The following is a 20,054-nucleotide window of genomic DNA, read 5'->3' as shown; positions in this document are numbered from 1 at the left end:
TGCTTGAGAGCTATTTTTGTCCTCTCTGCAGAGAAAGCTCTTCCCCCTTATTTTTGCATGTCTGGCTCCTTCTTATCATTTTGATCTTGTTTAAATTTCACCTTGTCCAAGAGGCTTTCCCTATAACCAGTCAAAGTAGTCACAAGCCACATTCCCTATTTTAATTATCTGTAAGACACTGAACACTATTGATAATTCTCTTAGTTTATTTATGCATTTGCTAGTTAATTTCCTCATTAGAAGGTAAGCTGAACCATGTCAGCGAGACTTATCTGTTTTATTCATGCCTATTTCTTTAAATACCCAAAATAGTACCTGGCGCGTAATATGCATTCATCGAATACTTGTTGAATGGAAAGAATACGTATCATATGATCAAATATTTACTAAAAGAGACACTATTCAAATAGTTTATTTTTGTTATAGAAGCAAAGGAAAAAGTATAGAAAGATACTAAACAATAAAACTTAACTTCCTTGAGGAGGTACGGAAAGGAAAATAAAATTTTCTAATAACTGCATTGTTTGATTAGTTATAATAAATGCGTATTTTAGGGAATTAAAAATAATTTAATAAGTAAAAAATGAGAAGAGAATGTAACGCTCCTCAGCTGGGAATCCCTCAGCTGATTATTTATAGAGCCAGCTACCTATCTATCTATCCATCCATCTCTAGAAGCATATTACTATGTTAGCAATCTTGTTGTACTAGTAATTTCTTCATCAATAGATGAAAATATTTAAAGACACCAGCAATCATAGTATTAAAGTGTTTTTAAACCATAAAGAAAGGTACGATTCAGTCATTAAAAAAGAATTTTCTAATAAATTCTGAAATGCCTAGTTAGGACAAATTTCATATCTAGAATGAACCTTAAGGAACTTTGAAAAAGGCAGTACTCATATGGTTAAGTTCTAATGTGTTTGTTAAACATTGTTATATTACTTTATAATCAGTGCCTCAAATACTTCCTATTTTAATTAGGGAAATACCCTAGCTATTAAATTCTGAGTTTGGAATACCAGATACTGAAAATCCACGTAATTCATTCACTAAGCTAATTAGCAGTCATCTTACCTCAGTAGAAGATGGGGAACTTGATGGTAATGGAAAGGGAGTAACGGCCATCTGATTGACCGCATCTTCATTTCTGTGGATGTTAAAATAGGCAGAATCAGTACACAGTAAAAGGCAGTATCAGTACACGGTAAATACTAAGTTCTTGGCTCAAATTAGAATCACTTCCTCAGTTCTCAGTTGAAAATGCACTCACAGCACCACAGAATTAAAAAAAAAATGTAAATATACACTGGTTTTGAGCATGCAAAGCCATTAGGTACAAAAACAGATGTATTACTCAGGGGATACCAAGATACAATTATTAGTGACAAAGAGTGATGATGCTAGAAGTTGGCCAACTTCTGCTTAGTAAGTCAGGTGCTGCAGAGGATACTTTTGGAAAGGCATCAACTCTTTCAACACCGAGGAGTATAAATTTTTCATATGGAGGGTGCAACCTCTAGGCCCCATTAATGTCTGGAGCATTTTGTTCTTTGAACTGGAAAGGTTCCCAGCCTCCTCGTTTGGCTTCTAAATTTGTTCTGCCAGATGAAGGATGATGGGATGTATATGACAGTCCCCGCATGGGCGGACTGTGTGAGAAGGAGTCTAATTGGAGCAGAGGAGGTGGGAGCTAAAACTTCATTACCAGGAAGACAGGCACAGAACAGCTCCTAGAATACCAGTTCTGGTGATTTGGGCTATTTCCACTATGTTACTAGCAAATGGTAGGTAAGCAGTGGTTCTGTGGGAAATCTATCCTTTACTGTTCATTCGTGACACACAACCAAAATAGTTATCTCAAGATTTATGTGAAGTTTGACTTTAGGTTTCACAATATAAACCAAAGAAGCTTCTTACTGGTGTGCAAAGATTTAAGACTGTTCACAGATCTCTTGTCCGGTGTACATAGGATAGCCACTACCTGACTTAGGAGGGCACTCAAATCCATTTCATCCCGTTTTATTTTTTATGTCTCACCAATTGGAAAAAGATCCATCAGTCGATGTCTTTCCTACTTTGAGGCTTTAATCATATCACTGCCTTTACCTGAAATGCCTTTCTTTTTAAAATTTATACCCCACCCATCCTTCTCCTCCAGTGTGAGTTCAATAACCTCAACTACATGAATTATTCCCTTGAGTTCAAAGACTATATATTGATGTCTTCCAAATTCACAGTTAGCCTGGATCTTTTTCTGAGCCTAGGATCTGCATATCCAACTCCCACTTTACATCTCCACTAGATGTCTTAGATGCATCTCAAATAAAATAAAGCTCTTTATCCCGCTCAGTTCCCAGAGGGTTCCACAGTCAACTTCCTCTCCACCTTAGTAAATATCAACAGTATTCACCCAGTTGTTTAACCAGGAACCTAAAAGTCATTCTTGAAACCTCTCACTGCTCAATTGTATACCTAATCCATCAAGAAGTCTTATTGATCCCATCTTCAAAACGTATCTTGAATCTTTGCACTTCTTTCCTTCCTATCCTAGTACAAGTGATCATCATTTCTCACCTGAATTAATATATTTAAGAACATCCTATTTGGTCTCCCTACTTACACTCTTCATCCTCTGTTCAATCCATTCTTCACCCAGCAGTTATTATGGTTCTAAAACATAAATCTGATTATATTTCTTTCTCCTGCTTAAAATCCTCCTATGGCTCCTTACTGCACTTAGGATCAAGTTCAAAATTGTTAGGGAGGCTATAAGGCCTTGAGCAATCTGGCCCCAGCTCCCACCTCTGGCCTTTTCTTGTTCCCCCTTCTCTTCCTCACTCTGATCCAACCCAATTACACAGGCCTCCTCTCCATTTCTCAGCTGAGCCAAGCTCCATCCACCTCATGGCCTTCTCTCATCTTCTCTTCTGCTCTGCATGCTTCATGCCCAAATCTTTTGTCTGATTTTTTCCTATTTCTCCTTCATAGCTCACCATAAATGTCATTTCCTGAAACAAGCTTTCCAGGACCTCTACTATATGCTCACAGCACCTGTCAATGATCATAAATCTGTTTTCTTTCAAAATGTACCTGATTTGTATGCACACCTGCTTCAAATCTGTCTTCCCCTCAAATGTAAGCACTCCAAGGACAGAACTCATGTCCTTCCTACTCTCTATTACATCATCTAGGGCAAACACATTGCCTGGAAAATAGTCTGTACTTAACATAGTTATTTTTAAAAATGTAATGATCACTCACTTCATTAAAGAGACAGAGGCAGTTTCAGTTCTAGAACTACCATTAAACTAGCTGTGGGATTTGGGGGAAATCACGTCCAAGAGAATCCGCCTCCTGATCTCTTAAGTAATAAGTAGGTTGAACTGTAAGAATTCTAAGTTGATAAAAATTCTTGTGGAATAAGGCAGAGTATAAATTAAGAGATGAAGTCTAGGTACCATTTCTTGCTCTAACCTTCTTAAATCCTTAGATTATCTAGCACGCCAGACAAACCAAAGCAAAGGGAGAAAAACTAAAATCACAAAGCGACACAGAGCATGAAGAGCATGTCTGTTTCTTCTGACATTATTATAGATTCCCTGAGCATGCACTATTATGTTAAGAGATGGCTACAGTTTTTCAGGGAGTACAATCCATTCCTCAGCAATTTGCTCATACACAGAAGAAGTAATCAATTACCCATGGGTAAGTAACAGCATCTTCCCAGTGGTAATTCCCTTTCCCATTCAATCTCCCCCATGGAATAACACAATAGAGCTCAGCTCTAGCTTAGAGCTGAAAGCCAATAGGACATATCTGCTCCAGATTCAGAGCCCGTGGGGCAGAGCGTATTTGGCAGTAATTAAGCAGGTGGCTTTTCATATCTCTTTCAAAGGTTACCGGCATTAAAAAACATAGCTACACGTAAATTCTTATTGAGAAATTATGATTAGCTGGACCAAGTTATCCCTTCATAATTTAACAATTTTCCCCAAATTAGTATGACTTTACTGGCCTTTAAAGTCCATATTAATTTTTTAAAAACAGAACAGTACAGAAAACCTCAGTGGAGTGAAGAAAGCTGCTATAAAAATTTACAGTTCATAATCCGTTATAATCCACTAGTGAGTGAGTGTTCACACACCTCGGCATTAAGCAAGTGGAGACCTGACAGGGCAGCAATTTTAAAGAGAAAGAAATGGGAAGAGGGAAACCAAAGGAGAGAAGATAATTACACTTCACACAAACAGTTAACCTGAAAGACTTCTGGGGACCCTCTGACCCCTCAGAGTCCATGATTCTCATAAGGAATGAAATCTGTTTGCTTCATAATTAACCTTTTCTTCCCAGTATAATCAACATAAGTTTCTTAGGTCCTGGTGCCCCACACGGTATACAATCAGGAATTGTAATTGTTTGTTGGTGTTTTTGTAATTCTTTTTAACACCTGTTGGGAGAGAGAGAGTGGAATTCTACCATGGATAAATGTGAGGTTTCCAGGGTACCTTGGAACACTGTATAGGTATGTCCTTATCACTGGACTTGCTGTGCTCTATTAAGATTATTTGTGGGCTCCCCTGGTGGCGCAGTGGTTGAGAGTCCGCCTGCCGATGCAGGGGACGCGGGTTCGTGCCCCGGTCCGGGAAGATCCCACATGCCGCGGAGCGGCTGGGCCCGCGAGCCATGGCCGCTGAGCCTGCGCGTCCGGAGCCTGTGCTCCGCAACGGGAGAGGCCACGACAGCGAGAGGCCCGCGTACCGCAAAAAAAAAAAAAAAAAAAAAAAAAAAAAGGATTATTTGTGCTGCTCTTTCTCCCTCTCTAAACACAGAGATGGGATCTTATTTCTTTATATCCCCAGCTTGTAGCAGGATACCTCAGCGAGAGTAGGTGTACTATAAATGTCTGTTGAGTGAAAGGGGTCTTAACAAAGCAGGAAAAAGATATGAAGTAGAACTATCAAGAGTGTGCTCTATGCTTTCCAAGCTACTTCACGAGTTAGAGAAGATGTGCTGCCTGCAGTCAGCCAGCTATTGGTATTTACCACATTAATGGACATTTCTCGGAGTGTCTGCCCAGCTCACAGTGATTCCATGGATGGGCTATACTGTGTAACACCGACAGCTGGCCTCAACCCCAGTGGATGTAGGGGGCAGATGCCAGCCACATTTTGAGCCCATCAGTTCTCTCTCCCAGGGACTCAAAATCTAGAACAGACTCATAGAGATCAAGAGTGTGGTATCTAGACAATACTAACGGAAATGCTCAAGGCTAAACAGGGGCTTCAGAACTCCCTTCTGCTGACGTCTCTGAAGTCACCCTACTTCCTTCTCTTCAGAGTCTTAGCTGTATGGCTTCTTCTTAAGAGTCCACAAGATATCCCTGTATTCTTACAATACATTCTCCTTTTAATTTAAGCTGGCTAGAGTTTACTTCAATTGATAATTGAAGTAACTTCTAATTACTTCAATTAGAGTTTACTTCAATAATATAGCTCTGATTTCATTTTGAATATATTCATTTGTTTAACAAATATTTATACTATGAATACAAAAATGAATAAAACATGATTCCTGCCTTTGATGATATTAGCAATTAGTGAGGAACACAGCTAGGGTAAACAGACAATCACAATAGTGGAATTTCTATCTAGGGACTGTCAATTTAGTTTTTCTCCAAAAGGATGCTAGAACACACCCAATTCAGTTTTTTTGTTTGTAGAATATTTATATTTATGACAAAGACACACTCTGGATCCACATTTCAATTCAATCTTGTTATAAAAATATATTCATATTGGTAAAAATCGTGCAAAACATGTGTTAGGCAGAATTCTAAGAAGGCTCCCAAGATTCCTGCTCCCTGGTTTACAGGTTGTGAGTAGGATGAATTCCCTTCCATGATTAGGTTAAATTATACAGCATAGCTGACCTTAAGATAAAGGCAGATTACCAGGTTGGGCAAGACCTAATCACATGGGCCCTTTAAATCTGGAGATTTCACTTCTTAGAGCCTCATTGTCCTGATCTCTGAAATTAGTAGGTTGACCTACATGAATTTTAAGGAATGCCTGGAGGTCAGAGATAGAAAGTCAGAGATTAGAAGTACCATCTCTGGCTTGAGCATGAAAGGGGCCTCATGGTAAAGGATGTGAATGGCCTCTAAAAGCTAAGAAAAGTCTCCATCTAAGAACCAACAAGGAAATAGACTTTAACAAGAATGAGCTTGGAAGTAGATTTTTACCCAAGGCTCCAGAAAAGCGCTCAGCCTGGCCAACATCTTGATTTCTGTCTCATGATATCCTAAGCAGAGAGCCCAGCCCCTCTGTGCCAGACTTCTGACCTACAGAACTGTCAGCTAATACACGGGTGTTGTTCTAAGCCATTATATTTGTGGTAGTTTGTTACACAGCAAGAGAAAAGTAATACCTAACAAAACTTTTTGATTTGGAAAACACGATCACCAGAAACATAACTTTTGAGTTCTTACCATGTATTGCTGTTTTGATGCTTTTTATGTGTTAACTCATTTAACCTTCATAACAATTCTACGTAGTAGTTATAATTATTTTCTTCATTTTACACAGAGGTTAAGCTACCTGACCAAAGGCACAAAGCTAATAAATAGCAAGCTCAGATTAAAATCCAGCCATCTGGCTTCAAAACCTACTCTTTTAACTATTATATTACAGTGTTTTCCATTTCAATAGCCTGACCCAAAGCCACACATATCTCCTCTCATATATGCAAGCTAATATCCCCAGATCCATCTTGGGGAAAAGTTCTACTAGGTCACAATTTACTCTCTTTTTTTTCTTGCGGTATGCGGGCCTCTCACTGTTGTGGCCTCTCCCGTTGTGGAGCACGGGCTCCGGACGCGCAGGCTCAGCGGCCATGACTCATGGGCCCATCCGCTCCGCGGCATGTGGGATCCTCCCGAACCGGGGCACGAACCCGCGTCCCCTGCATCGGCAGGCGGACTCTCAACCACTGCACCACCAGGGAAGCCCTGTCACAATTTACTCTTAAAGCTATTTCACAATTTTCCTCAGGGTAAAGATGCATGCAGGGTTCTAAGTTTGCGCACTCTGACTCGATCAACTTTTCATAATTAAGTTCGGAGTATCACAGCTACATTACTCATCCCTCAAATAAATATAATGACTGTAAAATGCTTTAAAATACTCATTGTGCTTGATAGTGCAGGTAGGATGGTGAATAGTATGATGGGGTGTAATTCCCTCAGTACTCTTCTCTGACAGTGAGTAGGGCTGTTCCTAAATCCTCTGGCTGGCAGTTTTCTTCACCTTTAAAGTTGAGCCAGTTCTCGATTAACTACGTTTCCTTTTCTGCCTTGGTGATCATGGAAACACAGGCTGAGATGGAACCTCTGTTGCCTGGGTACCTAACTGACCATAGGGAGCAGAGAGGCCCCCTTGCTGAGCCCCGGTAGACCTGTAAAATGAGAAAGAAAGAAACCCTGTGTCGTTTTAAGCGACTGACATTTGGGCTGTTAGTTAACATTTGAAGGATTATTGAGTCTATCCTGACTCAAAGATGTTCTAAACAAGTTTATTCTATAATAATTTTTTTCCGAAAAGTCATGCTTGTACCTTAATCAGAATAGCTAAAAACTGGAAACAACCCAAATGTCCACCTTCAGGAGAATGGATCAAAAAATTGTGGTATCTTCATAGATTGGAATATTCCTCAGTAATTAAAGGAACTATTGATATATAGGACAACAAGGATAAATCTCAAAAAAAATATGTAAAATGAAAGAAACCAGGCACAGAATGATAGATCTTGCTTGATTCTATTTACACGAAGCTCAAGAATAGTTAAAACTAATCTGTGGTGACAGAAATCAGACGTGTTGGCTCTGCAGGGAGGGACTGACTGGAAAGGAGCACCAGGAAGCTTTCCGGGTGAATGAATTTCTTACATTTTTGTTTTGGGTGATGGCTACACAGGTGTATGCTTTGTATTATCAAAACTCAACAAACTGAACACTTAAAATCTATTGCATTGAGTATAAATCATACCCCAGTTTAAAAATGAATTCATGATTATATAATGTGTAAGACGTCTATGTGCTCTTCTGGAAAGAAATCCAGTCCTAAGCAGACCTAGGTAAATGTACAGTTCCATCTGCAGTTCTACCAGTAAGATGTAAGCAAGATACTACGCAACTTTTAAAAAGTCTTGCTTCTTAATCTATAAAATTAGGATAATATCTTCTAACAGAATTGAGAGATAACATAAATGTCATAATACTAAAGCATAGGAACAATAGTTAACATTTAATGTTTTATGATGTTCAGTCTCAGATGCTTACATTTTCAGGTGCTAAGTCCTCAGTTACTCTTGATTCATTCACCCATCAACTCTTAGACCCAAAGAAAGCATTCAGTCTAAAGGTCTCATTCTAAAGATTTCATTCTTTTTTCTCTTTTCTTCTAGTTCAATGTCCCCATCCTAATTCATGCACTTTTCACATTGTCTATACTGTGACAACAGCTTTCTCTGTGTCTCAGTCAATCCAAATCACTCCCGTCTCAACTGTGAAATCCCCTCTCTGTGACCAAGCCTGCAAATGCACTCTGAATAACCCAACATCATAGAGTTCCCTCTACGGGTGTTAGTTTTGCCTGATGTATAGTTATTTATCTGCATGTATTGGAAGTTCTTGAATAACTTCTTACTTAACTCCGTGGTCTTATATAGTATCTGAGATACAGTAGGTACTCAATAAATACTTGAATTAAATTTGTTCATGCAGTTTAGACTTAATTTTTTCCTATGTAGATCTACCCAGGTAGCATTAACTAGCTCTTGCTGTACCACTGTCACAACAGCAATCTCTCTCTCTTCTGAATTTCTAAACTACTAACATGGCTTTTCTCAGCAACTTCTTTCTATTCTTCTAAGAATACTTCACTGCATTCTTAGAAGCACATACATGTCACATACAGGGATTTGTTGATAAAACCCTTTATGTTTATTCCTTACCCATCAAAGTTGTAACCATAATTAAGTTGTAGTAAGAGATTTCAATAACATGTTATTTAAAGCATCAGTCCAATAATCATTGACTAATTCCTTAGGATTAAATATGAGATTCTCTCTCTGATATAAACTCTAAAAGAATGCTACAAATTGTGGTTAAAAGAAAGATTAGTGAGATATGAGGAGAACATACTTATCTTCAGGAAAGCACACTGAGCCCATGACAACAGTTTCTGAATGAGGAAAAAAAAAAGACATCTGATGTAATGGGCTGTGTGTATGTGTGTGTGTGTGTATTTGTAGAATTCCACAATTTTTCATTTATCAGGGTCTGAGATATCTCCAAGGAGAATTTCTCCTTCTTTTAAAAGTGAAAGTGTGTTTCATCCTAAAATTTATACAGAATAGCCAAAACAATCTTGAAAAAGAAGAACAAAGTTGGAGGTCTCACCCTTCCTGATTTCGCAATGTACTACAATGCTATAGCAATCAAAACAATGTTGTATTAGCTTAAGAACAGACATATAGACCAATGGAATAGAATAGAAAGCCCTGAAATAAACCCTCAGTGTAGGGTCAAATGATTTCAACAAGGGTGCCAAGACCATTCAATGGGGGAAAGGATGATCTTTTCAACAAATTGTACAGGGAAACCTGGATATCCACATGCAAAAGAATGAAGTTGGATCCTTCTCCTATACCATATACAGAAATTAACTCAAAATAGATCAAAGACTTGAACATAAGAGCTAAAACTATAAAACTGTTAAAGAAAACATAGGGGACAAACTTCATGACATTGGATTTGGCAATGATATCTTGGATTTGACACCAAAAGCCCAAGCAACAACAAATAGATAAATTGGACTATATTAAAATGAAAAACTTCCGTGGATCAAAGGACACAATCAACAGAGTGAAAGGCAACCTATGGAATGGGAGAAAACTTCTGCAAATCGTATATCTGATAATGAGTTAATATCCAGAATACATAAAGAATTCCTGCCACTCAACAACAAAACAAACAACCTGATTAAAAAACAGGAAAAAGACTTGAAAAGACACAAATGGCCAATAAACACATCAAAAAATGCTCAATATCACTAATCATCAGAGAAATGCACATCAAAACCACAATGAGATACCATCTCATACCCAATAGGATAAGTACTATCAAAAAAATGGAAAACAATAAGAGTTGGTGAGGTTGTAGAGAAACTGGAACCCTTGTCCACTGTTGGTAGGAATGTAATATGGTGTAGCTGCTATGGAAACTATAGTGGTTCTTCAAAAAACTGAAAATAGAATTGCCATATAATTCAGCAATTCCACTTCCGGGTATATATGGAAAAGAATTGAGAGTCTCAAACAGACATTTGTACACTCATGTTCATACTAACATTATTCACAATAGTCAAAAGGTAGAAGCAACCCAAGTGTTTCTCAACAGATGAATGGATAAACATACAATGGAATATCATTCAATTTTAAAAAGGAAGGCAATTCTGACACATGTTACAACATGGATGAACCTTGAAAACATTATGGTAAGCGAAATAAGCCAGTAACAAAAGGACAAATACTGTATGAGTCCACTTTTATGAGATACCTAGTGTAGTTAAATTGAGAGAGAGAAAGTAGAAAGATAGTTGCCAGGAGCTTGGAGGTGGGTGCGGAGAGGACAGAATGGGGTATTATTTGTCAATGCGTATAGAGTTGCAGTTCTGCAAGATGTAAAAAGTTTTGGAGATAGATGGTGGTGATGGCTGTACAACAATGTGAATATACTTAATTCTACTTTAACTGTACACTTAAAAATGGTTAATAAGGTAGATTTTATGTTATGCATATTTTACCACAATTTAAAAAATTAACTAAGACCAAACAAAGTACAAGTGTGATGAGAATACATTTGAATTATTTAGAATATCACTTAAAACCATTTTGTCTTCAGGACTGCTCTGGTCTTACCACTTGGAAATTCACTTTCACTAAACCCATAAATCTTATTTTATGTCCACAAAACAGCATTATATCAAAAGTAGAAGTTATGTGCCTGAATTCAACCAGGAGTACTGAGTACGTTGATTTAATTTTTTGCAACCTGTTCTAAAATGATTATAACTACAATCTAGTGGCTAGCACATTGTTTAGGTGTGCACATACAAAAAGCTGAATAAATGAACACATGAACACAACTAAACAGGCCTAGATAATTTTTCTGACTGCATTATCAATAAATACAGTGATGTGAGACACTTGAAAATAAACTCTACATTTGCTATATTAATTGGAACATGACATTGAATTAACATTCAGCCAGGAAACCTCCATGTAAATGAACCAGAAGTAACATATAAAACAAAGCAAATCATTATATCTCAGTGGGAGCAAAACTCCTTTCTGAAAAGATTCCAGGAGGTATTTCTAACTATATGAATACATTAAATAGTTTCCAATTTCCAACTGGAAAAACCACCAAAATAGCTAAATATGCTGAATCTGAAATAAATGCCTAGTGAGTGGAATTATGAACTCCATTTATGGCATTCCTAACAATGTCAATCACTAACTGAGGGCTGCTGGGAGTAACTCAGCATCTAGACCCACATTTTACAAAGGTGGCCCCAGCTAAGTTCTAAATAATGGCTGCCATTTGTACAGAGGAAAAGTTGACTCATAAAATATTTGGCAGTGAAGGTTGGCAGGAGAGTTAATATGGGGAGCTTTAGGACTGGATGGGATAAATGACAGCCTACCAAGTTTCTCATAGAGACTCTTTCTAAAGATAGTACAGTAGATATCCACAGCCATTCTCCTCTTTATTCCGGCTGGCAAAGCCCAAATGTTGTTCAGGTACCCAGCCCTCACCGGAAGGCCATGTGCTAGGAAAGGTGACTCTTCCTGCAGGTATAAGTCTGGGAAAAATCTTGCCTGATTTCTCTGAAATCATCGTGGTAATCTCATTTCAAGAGCCAATGGCAACGGAAACCTGTCATACTGGAGATCCTCAGTAGAGACTTGTTCAGAGGTCTTGTGCTCTGCTAAAGAAGTCTGAAAAATAAAACCTTCTCAGGATCAAGGCTTAGAGCCTACATGTGACAAGCATATGTGCAGAGAGAACTCGCTCTGGTTGCTCATGATTTGTTCAGAGAGCTCTACTTTTAGCATCCTTCCCATTCATTAGGATTCTTTGGCAGCAAGCAATAGAAATGAATTTAGGCCACCTGAAGCAAAAGGTAATTTATTAGAGGGATACTGGAATCTTACAAAACATAGGCAGGCTATGTGATCAGACTTGGAACAGACCAGGAACTAAGAGACTTCCAGAGGATAAGGAAGCAGGATGCAGAATGATGTCATAGCAGGAGCCTCTGATCAAGGCCCTGTGGCTCCATGAATAAACACCATACATACAAAGTCACTCACATTACTTGCTTCCTGTTCTAAGCCTAAGGTATCATACTGCCCAAACTTAGGTTGCATGACCACCCACTGGCCACACCTTGGCAGTGAAAGAGAGATCTATTTCAGCTTCTACAGAGGGAGACAGGTATCTAGATTTACTGTTTTTACCGTTCCATCATACTATATACATTGTGTGCATGTGTGTGTGTGTTTGGGGGAGAGGAGTCTATCAAAGGAAACAGGCATTCTACTGTGTAGACAGGTGTAAAAATACTGCCAAAAAAAAAATAAATCCCATCATCCCTGTGACTATCACAACTAGCTGTTTCTGAGTGCCAAAAGAAGTGAAACAAATATAGTCATGATTCCCACAAGCTGGTGTTAAGAAATAGGAGCAGCAAAGAAAAAGTTAGCAATTCTATTCATGCAATAGTAACAGTGGTTTTCAAAGATACTTTACAAGTCATACAAGAAAGATGGTCTTGTTTGGTAGCAGCACTTTACCTAATTGACTAAATTCATCTGAATTCACGAATGGCCCTGTAAAATATTTGGTTACTTCAGACTACCTAGCTACAGCCACCCTCAAAAGAGAAAAATTTACGGCTACTGTGGATATGCAAAAGAATATGTCATAGGCTGTCAAGATGTTTCCAGAAATGTATGCCCCGATGGAATGATAACTGGATTAAACATACAGCTTCCCAAGGTTACCACAGTCTGTCAAAGGGAGCAATATATAAATTCCAATGTTTTTGACAAAAGATCAAAACACAAAACACTCTAATTTCACCTTGTTCTTGAACCAAAAGTCTTATAAATTCTACTTATGAATTTAAAATTACTATTTAAAATGGATAGTACAGGAAACAAGTATGGAAGAGATAAGCAAGAGTCAGCATTTCAGAGCACCTGAGAGACTTATATGGCTCTACCACACGGTCCAACTAAACAAAGAAACAGAAGAGCCTTGAAACTACAGGAGAGTCTCTACTTCCTACAACTGCTAACATGGTTCAGTGCTAATGACAGGCCTCCTCCTCAAAACTTCTTGTCATATATGCCATGGATGATATTTTATTGTGCGCTTGAAAAGGGGCCTTGCATTCTTTAATGGTCTATGAGAGTGAGAAAGAGGCTTGCTTACAGAAATCAAATCGAATGACACACATAGCTGTGTTCATCCAATGATACTTTCCTAAAGGACTGCTTTTCTTCTAGAAGTAATGTTCACGTATATTGGGCATAACATCCAATTCTAGAAATCTTTGGGTTTCTATACATGCTATGACTTTGCTTACTTATCCTTCTGGTCTGAGGTTAAACGTCTTTCTCTGTGACACCCTCCCACAGGCTTCAAAGACCAGGTTAGGTGTGTCTCTTATATGTTCCTATAGTATCACAGCACTTACACCACTGGATAAGGTACTGGACTGTTTTACTCTCTGTGTCCTCTCTTAGAGCAGAGACTGTGTTCTCTGTGTCACTCGCTCCACAACACTTGCACAAGTAGGCACTGTGCAAATACTTGTCAAACAAACGCATGAATGTTTCTTAAGTCAAATTCATACTTGTTCCCACAATCTTTTTTCCCTCCTATTGATCAAAACTAGATGCAAAGAATCAAGAGCACAATAAAGGTCTTAAAAACAGGCATTCAATTTGCTTATTCAGATGGACTTACTCTGACATTCACATTAATTTCAAATCAACTTCATCTTTTAGGGACATGGCTAGAGGATAACAGGCCACACCATATTTTTAATTATAAAAACAAGACACGTTCAGTGGATACAGTAAGGTGGATCCCATGGCGAGTCCACCTTCACTTGTTAGGGCTTGACAGCCAGCACTAAATCTTTCCAAGGGTTTCAGTTTCATTTGGCCTCCTTTAGCCCCAGCAGTTTTTAACAGGACACATTTTCCACATGTAATTAAGTAATGGAGAGTGAGTTGTTATACATGACATTTAATTTTCGATAGTGGGGGAAGGTATGACAAGAGCTGCAGGCAAGATCATTAATCTTCTTGGATCCCTGCACTGCCAAATACAGCAATTCATTCTTGATCGTATTAATACAGTGTTCCTCCCGTACTGAAATCGGAGCGCTTGTGTAGAGGGGCTCATGTAGAACAGGAAAACTCACAGAATTGAATGTATGGTACACAGTAAGCCCCCAGATTGTAATATACATCTAGATGATCTAGAGTAGAATAATTTAGTATACCAGAGTCTATATGTGCCATTGGGCACAATTACATGATTACAGGATTGTCCAAAATCTAGCAATGTAGGGAGCTAAGGGCAAAAAGTGATTATGTAAGTCATATATACACAGCAGCAACTTGCTAATTTTCCTTGATGACTCACACACCCCTTTTGTGAATTATAGATCAATTAGTATATGAATAAAGACAAGTGTTAAAAGACTATAAGGACGTGATCACACAAATGTACATCACTACAGACTAAAGACCCTAGTTAATTAAAATGTTGCCTGCAGCATATTTTAACAGCTTTCTGTGATTACTACTAATCATTCTCCCAAACCTGTGGCCAGTTCCCATTTTTATCTCAATTGTCAATAAATTTGAAAAAGAGTTGCTCAGGTATAAAAGCCAAAATTTTCCGTACAATGGAAATGCACAGGGAATCACTAATTTCAACTAAGGAAGGAAATACTGCCAAAGAGAAGCACTAATCAAAGAAATACAATTTATAAAAATCAGTTTTTAAAGTAACATTATATCACACAAAGCAGTTATGCCGTTTTAAGGAAAAGTACAATTGCGTCTGTTGTACTGAGATGATTTAAGTGCTAAATTCCTGAAACTTGGTAACAAATCAGTATTTAATTGTTTCAGGATTTGGTTCCAAACTAGGCAAAATTAGAGTTCTTGTAACAACAGCCTGAAAGCGGTAATTTATAGGCAGAGGCTGAAAGATGTATCTAAATGAGTAATGAATAGACAATCAGCCCGAAGAAGCGAGGATGATGTGTTGGATAGCACCTCAAATGCACAGGTTACTACACATGAATAGGACACCAATCTACCATGATACCCTTATTGGTGATGTAAAGAGCTGATGAGCAATAAAGTATTTTCTTTTTTGATTTCCTTAAGTGCTTTAAATTCCGACCCTACTTGATATCACTTACCTCAGTAAAATCTATTATAATACATTTTATTGACATGGGGATTAATTGATGTTAATTAGAGTTCTCTTTATACAGTCCTCAATTAAAGAGTGTTCCACTCCTTGTTGGAGGATCAGGTCATCATTTAAAAAAGAAGACCACGGAGAAGAAACAGAAGCAGAAGCAGCAGCAGCTCAACAACAGAAGACAGGGAAATAAAAAACATTTTAGGCAGGCTGTGTCCTTGTCTCTTATTCTAACATTTGCCAGAAATGGTTGTATATAATGTCCGTACCTATCTCTTCCAGGGCTTAATCATTATGATGTGAATTAAAGCATTCTAAAACTGTGAATGCGCTTCACTCAAAAATTGGTCAAGATTCTGGAATGAGACAAAGTATATATGAGAAGTGGTTCTTCTTTTCACCCCTCCTCTTCCCTTCTCCCTAACTGCTTCTTTCCTTCTCTTTTACCTCTGTCCTCCCTCCCTCCCCACCTTCTTCTGCCATCAACATCATCTCCAGCATCTTCATCACTATAGCAGCCACCATTGTTGAGTCCATATTGCCAGGCAATTTACAAGTATAAATACATTAGACATGTATAAATACATTATAAATATAGAGATAGCTATATTATCCCCATACTAAAGCTCAGGAAATGGACCAAGCTCACAAATCTGGGATATCACAGAGTAGGTTTCAAGCCCAGGCAGGGTGAACTGCGGTTTCTTTTTTTAATCACTAAGCCTTAGAGTTCAGTCTTGTTTTAGAAAACAAGGTAAGAGTTCTTAGTCAAATGACTAGTTCCTTCCCTATGGAAACTGAGGCATGAATTAATTAATAAAATGCTGGCACACAAATTATTAGATACATATCTATTGAATAAAACAAAAGGTTGTAAGCAGTGTGTACATCTCTCTTGATACAATTCAAGCTCATTTCCCTTTAGATAGTCTAAAAGTGGATATGATAGATTGTTCAGAATCAAGCCCACATCATTTTCCCCCCTATAGAAGAAGATATAGAAAATATCCCTAAGTTAGATTATTTGAGAAAGTAGTAGGGAGAGGGACTAAAGTATGAGGAATTTTGTAAAATATGAGTTATATGTCTATATGCATTTTTGAATCCACAAAATAAGTCAAACTAACTTACTATGATTGTTGCCTTTGGAGAATAAATAATCTGGATTGCTCAGTAGGAGCTGAAAGGAAATTTATTCAATAAAGCTTTCTGAATGCCCACTATGGGCTAGGCACTATAATGTAATGACCATGTAAGAAAGGCTCATAATTAGATGACATATTTTGAATGTAGTTTGATCCTTCTAAATTTCTTAAAATCACTTCCAGTAAATAAGTATTCAGCAGCATCCTCAATCACGCTTACACCATTAATTTCTTGAACAAATTTTTTTCTTGATTCTGAACAATCAAAATTGAAACCACCAGACACTAAATTAATGGGAGTATATTACTATTATTAAAATTCTACTCAGCTTTCTCTTCTGTACTCTAAATAATTTCAGTTCGTTTAACCTTTCTTTCTTGAAGGAGGGGGGTTCTATTTCCCAACTACTTAATTGCATTAAATGATTTCCTTTGGATCCTACTCAATTTTCTTTTGCTCTCTTTAAAATGGGATGACGCGGCATGAGTAATAAAGGCCCCACAAATGCTGAAGAGGTAACAGTAATGTTTATCATTAATAATGTCCCTTGCAGCAGTTGCCACCATGTGCCGAGCACTGATGTGCAAACTCTACTGAGTGCTATGTAACGTCTTCTCATGTGATCCTCACACAGCTTCACACAAAGTTCTAAAGCCTAAATGGCTTCACCTCTTTACTTGGATGCACTTCTCTTGATGGACATCTTAAATTTTTGAGGGGCTGACCTTTCCTCAAGTCTGTTCATGTTTTCATCATCTAACTCTAATTTTGTAACCTCTGGCAACAGCAAGGGCCAAGAAACCCCAAAAAAGAGATTGGTGTCTGACAGAGGACTTCAAGGTGAGTAAGCCAGAGGTGGTCGTCTTAATAAATACATAAAGACAGATGAGAGGAGGAAGGTTTCTCCCCCTAGAAAAAAGGGTAAAAACCCCTGGAAATCCAGAAAGTGTTACTGAGCAAGAGAAAAGGGCATCGATGTAGGATTTCTTCAGGAGCAAAGCACCAACGCCTGTGAGGTTGAAGTGATGGCATGGAAAGGAATATTTCCATCACCTACATTAGTGCCCATATATGGGAATAAAACTCCCCCTTAATCCCAGCCATCTCCTGGGAGTGGACGGGTCTTACTAACAGGTAACTATAGAGAAGGGGGAGAAAAACAATGATCATCACCATCATAAAGGACCAGCTAACATTTTTTCAAGCCTTTACTCCATGCTGGATACTGTGGTAAGCATTTCTAATTTTTGAAACACCACAATGAGTGAGGTAAGTGCTTTATAGCCCCCATTTTACAGATAATAACTGAGGCCCAAAGCAAAAAGAAACAGCATGACAGTTAACATACAGGGTTAGTTACATCCCCAAGAATAATTCAGACTCATCTGTCATTTCAGTCCAATAACAGGGAATCAAGTTTCCTTCCACTGCTGGTGATGGCCACCACCAATGAGGAGTCCCAATTCTGACTCAATTAAGCCAAAAGGGCTCAGTCACCTAGCAGATGAGGTGCGGGCAAATGTGGAGCCCCAAACGGACCACACGACTCCAGACAGCAGAGCTCACATCTCCTCCCCTCTGTATTTCTCACCAGCACTCTTAATATGAAGCTTCTAAAATTTTCCTGGGTTCTTTTTTCCCTGCATATTCTTTGATGAAGGCATTAATGATTCAGCAAAGTACCAAATGATGGTGACAGTAGGATGAGAAGCTAGAATATTCTATCATATTTATAAAGAGGATAATCAGGAAGAATTTTTTTTAAATGGAAATAAAAGTACAAGCCTCAATGACCACTTCTATCATGTGAAACGTAAGTAACAAGAACACATCACAATCGAAACGATCTATACTTTTCTCGAAGTGACAGTCACAAGAGGGAAATATATTTTTAGAATACAGTGATTTTGTTAAACAAACGAAAGATGAAATAGTCTTACACAAATGATAACATCTCAAGAGGTGATCTTAAGTTTTAGAAAACCAGATGTATCTATCCTACCTGATGAAAACAAGCTTGACCTTTGACGGGGCAGTCTTAATAATGGCAGATGCATTTTGATGACTTCTTCCATACAGGATCTGATTGTTTATCTGTGGGGTAAAAAATCAAATGCACTTGTAAAATTGTAATATATATATATTTTGTATGAAAATATATATGTATATATACATGTATACAAGTATATGTGTATGTACTTGGAATTAAAAAATGAAGTTCATTCATTTTTAAGTAGGTAGATGTAGGACTCTTTAATGCTAAAAATCTTAACATTCTTCACAGTATAGATTCAAACACTAATTCTAAGCAGCTGCTAAAATCTCTTAAATTCTAATTTGAATGCAGTTAATAAAGAACATACAGTTTTTGACCCTTTTGCTAAACTTGACAGCAGCAGTTGAGCTAGATGCAAAAACCTTATGATAGATATTTCATTTCCTACAGCTTTTCCAGACTCCTAAAAAATGCAGAAAACAGACCAAACTGTGGTATTCATCAGAGCTCTGGAGTGTCCATTACATATGATTCTGTAAACGTGTCAAGGTTATTACATAGCATAAATTTTGTTACTCCAGAGGATGTAAATATTACATCCCCATTTTAAGTCAAATATTAGAGCAATTGCACTGAAACATTTTACTGTACCCAATCAATGAGGCATCCACTCTTATCCAAGATGTGGTGGGATTTTTAATTTGATTGAATTCACCTAAATATGACCTAAAAACATTTATATTCTAAATTTTTTCACTCCAGATTTTCCCACTGCTAAAGTATGATGATAGTCATAATCAATCTTTTATTTTATTTCAGCCATTTGATAAGAGCTCACACAGTTTTGGCTTTTTCTCTCTTGTCTCTTCAATAAGTAATGATCTATGTCATACTGTCCCTTTTTAACTGAGGCCTTGATAATTTCTATTATTTAAGGGATAGTATAGAACACTATATAAGGAATAGTAAAAAGGAATTTATGCTTTATGCAATTAGCATCTAATTTGTCTGTCCTTGATGTCTCTGAACTTTTGCATTTGAAGACATCTGGAAAAGGTATCATTTTTGTCATAACAGCTATAATGAGAAAGTATTTGGAAATAAACACTTCAAAGGATGGAATGAAAATATAATATTTTTAACTGTCTAAAATGAAGCTCATCCACCACCTCAAAGAGATAAAGCTGGTACTCATATCACAGGCTACTGCAAAGACTAAATTTGAACCACTGCTTCACTATGCCTCTCATTTTATCAGCTTTTGTTCTTCACCAAGATAATCAATCTCCCAGAAATCCACTGATCTCCACACTGTCATTTCTCTGCGTC

The 20,054-nt window shown here is 37.7% G+C and overlaps 1 protein-coding gene across 8 annotated transcripts in view; it reads right to left on the bottom strand.

Annotated features, from left to right (window-relative positions):
- PATJ (PATJ crumbs cell polarity complex component) overlaps nucleotides 1-20,054 on the bottom strand; it is a 358,864-nt gene that overhangs the window by 101,368 nt on the left and 237,442 nt on the right. For all 8 annotated transcript variants that reach the window (XM_079919148.1, XM_079919149.1, XM_079919151.1 and 5 more), the window contains 2 exons: nucleotides 18,732-18,823; nucleotides 1,078-1,150 (listed from right to left, as the gene is read on the bottom strand). In XM_079919148.1, the coding sequence (XP_079775274.1) occupies nucleotides 1,078-1,150; nucleotides 18,732-18,823 (165 nt within the window). The remainder of the gene's footprint in view (nucleotides 1-1,077; nucleotides 1,151-18,731; nucleotides 18,824-20,054) is intronic.

Source organism: Stenella coeruleoalba (assembly GCF_951394435.1).
Source record: "Stenella coeruleoalba genome assembly, chromosome: 1".
NCBI lineage: Eukaryota > Metazoa > Chordata > Mammalia > Artiodactyla > Delphinidae > Stenella > Stenella coeruleoalba.
The sequence above is the reverse complement of the archived record's forward strand: the minus strand, read 5'-3'. Positions and strand labels throughout refer to the sequence as shown.